This window comes from Pecten maximus, chromosome 19 (genome assembly GCF_902652985.1).
Source record: "Pecten maximus chromosome 19, xPecMax1.1, whole genome shotgun sequence".
Lineage (NCBI taxonomy): Eukaryota > Metazoa > Mollusca > Bivalvia > Pectinida > Pectinidae > Pecten > Pecten maximus.
This window is the reverse complement of record NC_047033.1, coordinates 4287443-4296115: the sequence shown is the minus strand read 5'-3', so window position 1 is coordinate 4296115 and position 8673 is coordinate 4287443. Positions and strand designations below refer to the sequence as shown.

At 33.7% G+C, this 8673-nt stretch overlaps 1 protein-coding gene across 1 annotated transcript; it reads left to right on the top strand.

Annotated features, from left to right (window-relative positions):
• The first annotated feature begins 4512 nt into the window (after positions 1–4512).
• Positions 4513–8269, top strand: LOC117317942. The gene is made up of 6 exons (XM_033872910.1): positions 4513–4557; positions 5361–5429; positions 5718–6107; positions 6392–6563; positions 7450–7481; positions 8049–8269. Exons 3-6 carry the CDS (start codon positions 6015–6017, stop codon positions 8124–8126), a joined length of 375 nt encoding a protein of 124 aa, XP_033728801.1. The 5' UTR covers positions 4513–4557; positions 5361–5429; positions 5718–6014; the 3' UTR covers positions 8127–8269.
• The last annotated feature ends 404 nt before the right edge of the window (positions 8270–8673 follow it).

Here is an 8673-nt window from a genome sequence, read left to right as displayed (position 1 = left end):
ACTAAAGCTTGATACTGTCACTACCTATCAAAGTATTTGTGAAGGAGTCTATTGTTATAGTATGGGTGAATGTGAAGGACTCTATTGTTATAGTATCCACGGGTGAAGTGAATGACTCTATTATTATAGTATGGGTGAATGTGAAGGACTCTATTGTTATAGTATGGGTGAATGTGAAGGACTCTATTGTTATAGTATGAGTGAATGTGATCCCAATCTATTAAAGTGATGTTTCTGTGGTATTGGATAGAATGAAATAGACAGTTATGGTCTCAAATTAAAATGTTTGTGTAATGTTGTATAACTTGTTTGTAATATTCCATTTCTCTTTCATAATGCAAAGTTCATTCAAGCTCAGTTGTGCATGCAACTGGTAATGGTAAAATACAGTAATATTAAATGTATACATAAAGATATTATTCATCCAATATTGTTGGTGTTCAGCAGGTTGAACAAACTTTGCATTTTAATTAACATGGAACTGATCTGGCTATGTATTGAAACAGTACATGTATTTCTGCAGTCACAGATAAACTAGTAGCAGAATTAAAGAAAAGAGAGTTAATTTCAACAATTGATATTCCAAACATGGGTCATAAATTGAACCTGATTTCTGTATTTGGCGGTAACATATCTGCCAGTCAGTTCTGAAAGAATGATAAATCCACAGTTATCCTAAAATAAGCACACTGCGTATTGCTTAAGCAACGCGTCCCCTACAGGCTCTTCTAAAAACAGTAACAGTGAAAAATTTATTAATCAACGTAATCAGTTTATTTTTAGTTTAAATTTTGATCTGAATACTGACATTCTATTATCAGGAAACCCAGATTTGTCAAATGAAGAAAATGAAATAATAATTGAAGCTGTACAGAATTTTATATTACATTCCAAAAGGTTCGACTAAATATTTATGAACTACTTAGCTTCATCGTAATCTATCCACATCCCCATCGACATCATTAATTAACATAAATAATTTACATAATTATACATGTATATCCAATTATTCTTTTCTGCAATTAGATTGCTATAACATAGATTTATTTGTATTCCACCACCGTTAATCACCTTTCACCATAAATTACCTTTTTGTCAAAATAATTATTTTTTGTTTATTATTATGAAACAGTATTTGTATTTCGACCACCATACTAATCACCAATATGCCGAACCTTAGAGGGAAATGGATTAATATAAGCTTTAGCTTGTTTCTAGATCCCTCACCAATGTACAATTTGCAATGTATATGTACACTTGTATTGAATATAAATAAATAGATATTGTTTAAACTAGTAACAGTGACCTTGATACAAAAGCTCTGAAATTGAAAACTGGATAATATATTATGGTCCCATATCACTGTGTTGAGTTTGATCAAAATCCCTAAAGGAGTGAAGTCACTTGAGTGCTGACTGACTTTGGTATTATGATATACACAGTTGAATACATATACAGTGTATGCATGTCTGTACAAGATGGGCAGACAGAAAAACTAGTCTCCCAGGTTTCTCTGGTAGGGGCAATACTTTTAATTAAGATGTAATTATGGATAAGGATATCAAGGGTATTAACAAAGAGATCTTAATCAAATTAAGATTCTTGTAACATTCAATCATTTATCTCCCCATTTCATTGAAATTGTCTTGCTGTTGCTATGGAGAAAAATTGGTTGCTATGTATTACAAGGGTAAAAACTAGATCTACATGTAGGTAACCTAGACATTATTACATTAAAGTTTACAATAGAATAAAATATAACCATATTTTCAAGTTTAATCATTGATTGACAAACTTTAAGATATAAAATTAAAGAAAAACTGTAGAATTTCACCATTAAAATGAGCAAATGTAATAGGTGCGTTACCAGGCCTGTTGCTAGGCAACCTTATGTCATAATTGTTTGAAACTCCATATTTTATAAATTTCATATGTCATTGTTAGTCTGGTATGTAATTCAATTAAATCAAAGATGGGGCCAAAAATGACCCTAAATGCACCTACTCCTTTGGTAAATTAGATTAAACTCGTCAACAGTATCACAAAAACAGCGTGTAATTTCTTAAAGAAAAACGTTATTTTAAAAACAAGCAATATACAAACAAATTGTGCAAGTTATTCATTACATGATATAAAAAGTCTTCAAATGAGGGTTCAGTCGCATTCTGGAAATAAGAACTATGGCGGTGACAATGGAACCAATGGAACAAGAAAACTCGAACACGGCTGTCTTTATATCTCACAAGAAAAAAGAATAATTTCCAATGGGATTGTCATAGTTTCCATGTTTTCTTCATCAGTCTGCATCTCTCTAGAAACCTTCTTCTTCTTCTTCTTCTTTTTCTTCTTCTTCTTCTTCTTTCATCATTAGTACTCGACATTTTTCTCGGGAATCCTAATACTGGGGAAAAGTACTTGCTTGTACTATCATAAACTGGGGTATGTAAATACCGTAGGTGTCCTTGATTTCAAGTTGCAAAGTGTATATTGGATCGACATGGTAAAAAAACATCTAACATCACATGTATATATATAAGAATATCGATTCGTAATTGCATTATCATCACTGGTACGTCATATTTATAAGCATTTGTGGAGAGTTATTAGATATGTTCATGTCATTCGACTACCTCTTACTTGTACGAGACAATGCATAATGGAAATAGAATACATTTTTTAGATATGTGACAGAAGGTCTTGACCTGTCAACACCGTTCCCAGAGAAACGCCAATATATAATACTTTTACGGACAAGTTGAAACAATATTATCAATCTGAGAGTCTGTTTGTGAAAGGTCGGAATGTGCTGTTTACAATACAGAGGCGGCATTGATTGATATAATGCCAAGTATTGAAAAAGAAACCATCGAAGCGTTTAGGCATTGTTCAAAGTACATACAAAGGCCAGTCAGGTTTTGCATCAATACATCAAATATAAACAAAGCCTAATGACATCCAGAAATAGTCCTGTCAGAATGGCATATCGTGTTGAACTTTGTTTAGCATATTGATTGCAAACGAATCGATATTTTCAAAAGGGAAATTGATACAATGTTTTACAACATAAATTAATCACCATTATTTCTAAGACCCTTTTCTTCACTGTTCGCTATTGTCTTCCTAAATGGCTTGTATTCTGGGAATCATTTGTAATCAATGTGTAATGTTACATTTTGCAGACCATTTCAAGTTTACATGATATATATATACGTCAAAAGCTGGTTGACATACCTACGCATAAATGAAATTTCCTATCATACATATTCCATGAAAACGTCAACACGAAAAATCAATCTGATCGTCCTATATATTACACAAGTTTACCTTAGTTTGGCTAAAATATATAAATAATGTATTTTTAGTATCACAAATTAAATTTAGCGATTTAGATCATTTCGACAATGCTTAGAGAAAGGCTGGCTTATCAATGCATACTGTTTCGATCGGTTTGTAGTTAAACACATTACCATAGTCGCTATTCTATACAAAAGAGATATGAATCAGGTGTGTAAATTAATGTTGATTAATACCCAAGCACTACGTAAACCTTAACCAACCTTTCCAGTTAAAGACAAAGTTAATAATTGGGTTTCATTGCCATTCAATAATGCTATTCAATATTAGGTTTCTAAGAATCAGTTGATCGTGTAATTTATAACAATTAAGAGGTTTTTTCTACGTCTTGCAGTGTAGTCGATAATTAATGGTGACAAGCAAGGTGCGGCCGCACTGAGGGTTTTAAAATATTACAATTAAAATCTATACAATATTCATGATAACTGATAGATATAGGTTTCATCAAACGAGGTTTTATCCGTAAGGAATTTCTAGGACTTTTTCGTACAAGCAAGATTTAATAAAAAAAAAAATGTATAGGACATTATCATACACAACCAGTTTGTAATTTTAGTAAAAGATGTGAGGGTGGGGGTTCGATTGCTGTTTAACATCCTCGCAATATGTAGGGGGTCGTTTGAGAACGAAGAAACAAAAAAACCTTACAATGAAACATCAATAGCCGAAATGTGGATTGAAATTAAAACAATTAGTAGATTCTTACTGAACATACAACGAAGAAAGATGTTCAATTTGAACAATTAAGGATAACATTTCTATTAAATATCCATAATAAGAAAACTTACATACATATAGTAGCGAGACATTTGTACACTGAAATACGTTAACGCGTTATAATACTTGTATTAGATTAAAATCCTTAACTTATCGAGACGCATCGTATATTAGTTTAGACTGTTTTATAACTATAAATACAACAACAAATGATGATGGCTTTTAATTATATGCTATGCTAATGGATTCTCAGTGATAAACAAGCATTCACATAACATGTGGGAATCAGCTGTCACGGAATTCCTTATGTAACGTAATACACTACCAATTAACTGACGATTTATCTGTATCCCCAGTATTATTTCAGTAATGGCCTAATGGACAAAAGATTCATATCACAGTAAGTATACAGAGTATATAAACTTGTGTGCTGTGTTTCCATTTGTAGACCTACCATCTTACAAGCTACACTACGGATACAATAAAGTAAGTATTGTGTATTTGGTATGTTAGGAAAACACGGCGTATTTTCGCTTCAGCAGTCTGTGAATAATTCCTTAGTGAGAAATTGATTTTATATTTGAATATTTGTTTTACATTTCGGGTTCTCTTGTGCTTTTGGCAATACGGGGTCGCTTTAAGATGTTTTACTTAATGTCAATTGTTTCACGATTGTGTTTCAAATTTTAATTGCACACATATGTAGGTGGAAAACAGTCGATATAACCAATTATCTATGATATACACTGTATATAGTAGCCATAGCTAAAACAAACATAATCGAATCGTAATTCTAACGCAAAATTAATATAACGAACACAAAAAGTTAACAAAATATAGATTTGTATGGAAGCTCTCTAACAAGTGCAAGGAGAATATGACCAGGAGTTTCAGAGGGGGAAGCGTCTTTTGAACCATCGACGACATATGCCATACAAATCTACGCCAAATCAGGTTAAGTCACACCTTCAAAACGAGAACTAGGGGAGTGAAAACGAAGCTACAAGACATATTAGCGAGAATCGAACACGTCCAACTCCACATTGTCAAAAAGGTTTTAGCTTCATATTGGTTAAAGTCCTTTCACCAGCCAAGATAGTTTCTTTCAAAAGGAATGAGAATATATGAATATTTACCAATGAGATCACGATACCGACCATAAAAATGTCCGTGGTCGGCATCATTTGTTGGAAGGGCAAAGAGATTCCGCATTTTTTGAGGATTGTTCTCCATTACAACAACACCTGGTGAACTTTTTAAACAGTTCACAAACTTTGCTTTTTTTTCAGTAATGGCGTCTACAATGTACGTGTTGAATACACTGGTTCTGTTGCTGGCAGCGTTACACGTCTCTGAAGGTGAGCTTTGATCTATAATGTATACTGTATTATATATATATCAATGTTAACATGTTATATTGTTAGCGGTAATATTATTTTAGCAATTATCGCGCTTAGAGCTTTCCACTTTAAAATATGATTAAATTTATTGTATTTTAATATACAATGACTGATAACGGTGATTAATATTACAAACCGCGATGTTGTTGAAATGGCCGCCTCAACACCAAAAAATAAGTATAATTTGAATCCATGTTCTTTTTTCGTTTTTTGTTTTGTTTTTAATTTGACATATCTCGCTTTCAGGTATGGGATGCAACGGAGTTGCAGCAGACTTCGTGTTTGTCATGGATGGGTCAGATGGTGTTACCGACTTGGGATTCGCAAAACAGAAGTTCTTTGTTTCTGGTCTAATTGAAAACTTTGAAGTGAGCCCAAATAGCAGCAACATTGGAATCCTAGCGTACGGCAGTCAAGTTGGAGGGGACACATTAGGTCTTCAACCCTTCAAGGGTAAGACGCAAATCAAAGATCACGTCATGAGCATGGAATATCCCTAAAGGTGACACAAACATCGCCGTAGGTATCGATGACGCCCGAGAGATGCTGAAGCAGCAAGGCAGACCAACAGCTGCTAAATACATGGTTGTGTTCACCGATAGATTGTCTAGTTCACCGATGCACACATACACACAGGTACTGTGACATTATTTATTTGAGCATGATACTTTATCATTCTTTTTTTTTTTTTTTTTTTTCAAAATGTAAAAAATATCATAACTTAGTTAAATGAGACTTGTATATGCATGCATACAATAAGAGTTGGCTAGATTTCCTATGCTTACAAAATAAATTATGGATTCTTATTCCCCAAATAATTTATTTCGTATTTTTGAATAGTCTGTAGTATCTCGTAATTGTATTTCATGTTAACATTTAAACAACATTTTATATTTTGTCTTACTATTCTGTCACACCAGGCGTTCCTCGCCAAAGCTGATGGTATCAAGATATTCGCGGTTGGGATGGGTCCAGAGAGCTCTAACGAAGAAATGAAGATGCTGGCTTCAGGGCCTAACAGTGTTTTTACCATACCAGACATTGCATCGCTGGACGCTTTGGGTCCATACATGTCAGATCAACTATGTAAAGGTAGGTAACTCGTCTGATATGTTCCTTTTAGTGTCTTTTATCTAAATATAAATACGAAGTTGCAGACTGTGCTTTTTTAAAATTGCACTCCCGAGAGCGTAGGTATAACACTAAAAAGGCAGATAGTTTGTAACTTTATAATACTTTAATTAAGGGCAAATGTTTTGTCGAAAATTTATGAAAGTTTAGTTCTTAAAAGGTGAAGACCGCTTTGGGTTAACTTGGTTTGTTGTCGTTATGACCCTTGTTTGCATCAGTTGTTGGTCTATATTTCTTGAAACTGTTATTTATCCCACTTTTGTTTAGTGTAAATTAGCTTATTAACAAGGGTATCTATAATTGCATTAGTTATGTATAGGAAAGAGAAACTAGTTAAAAACAATCTGTTTTCCGACACTAGAAGATCCTTTTCTGATGGCAATGAACTCTTATTTTGGTGACGCTATCTTGCTCTGCTGAATATCGTTCTTGTTTGTTGCCGAGTTCATTTATTTTTCAAAACTTCTATTTTCAGAATGAGTTTCATCAGTTTGGTATAAATATAACATGGAAAGAAGCTTATCTTAAAGAGAAAAAAAACGACTGAAAATTGTATTTTGAAAAACATCTTTTCCTTTTGTCAAGTTTATAGTGCAAATTTAGGATCACTTTTATCGTTCGCTACCGAGCGGGTATTTGGCAATGGGAAAGTCAGTTAACAAAACGTCTGAAAGCATTTTCGCCCCAATAACACTCTACTACTGTTTGTAGTGTGCAAAACGGATGATATGCTTTAACCTGGCTGCGCCATATTTGATGTTGCCATGGTTGCCCCTCGTTGATGATGTTGATGTTATTTGTTGATGTTTGATGGTGCTGATATATTTCTTTCACGATTTTCCCCCAGGTTACATGAACACATATGCAGAGATGCAACAGGTACGTAACTCATTAAGTTACTATACATAATAATATAATCTATGCTTATATCTATAATACGTCATCTTCGATACTTTATGTGATACGCTTACGGTTTTCTCCGCATCGCTGAAATATATCACGGCAAAATTGAAAGCTCAGTAATTGCCATCTTGTGGATAAAGCAAAAAAACTAGTTTGATCCTTTGCTATTCATCAAACGAATCTTGTGCTTCCTAAATCGAATAAAATGCATCAGCTTAGCGATTGGTCAGGTTATTTTCTTGACAACACTAAAAAAAGCTAGTTGTGTGCCTTAAATTTTGCCACGATGTATTCCAGGAGTGCGGCGAGTTAATCTTCTTCTATTGTGTCGATATATATATGTGTAGTGTAAAAAAAACATTTCTTAATTTCCCTACAGAGTTATTTACATTTCAAATAAAATCGACTTACATTAAAACAAAACTTAAGAGATATAGTATTTTACTAAGGAAACATTGTATTCTCAATGTACTTGGGAAAGCTAAAGGCTTCATTTGCCGTTTTGATATTATTCAACTTAAAATAATTTACCTCTAATTTCAGCATGGACCCGGCCACCTAACGGGACGTCGAGAAAACTCTACCTCCACCCAACCCAAATATAACAACATGCAGCCATAGTCGCCATATCACGTGATTGATGGCCGTCATCAAAACATGAACATTAATATAAATACAGAAAGATACCGTCATGTTATGTAAACACATATGAATTTGTATTCGCATATTATTTAATAAAGATGACCAGTTTGTTTTTACATTGATGAATATGTTTTTTCTTTCCTTTGTATAAAGATTTGTAACAAAGTTAGGTCATTTAGAGATGGATGGCCTCACAATATGTGAGGTATTATGACGATGACGTTCACCGACCACGGACATTTGTATAGCGTCAAAGACCTTACTCTTCCGGAACACCTGGTCGTATTCTCGTTTTATCGATTTCAGTTAGAATAGCAATGTTCTGTATTCTCATCATCGACGACAACCGCGATACTAATCTAGGTCAAATACGGATTAGGTCACCATCTCAAATGAGAGTTAGCGTGGTGACAATGAAACCACCCGAGGCTTAGGTATCGAACACGTCTGATTTCATATCGCATAAAGAAATACACAATTTTAGAATACAATACTTCCCAATGTAGACCATAAAAATGTGCTCTGG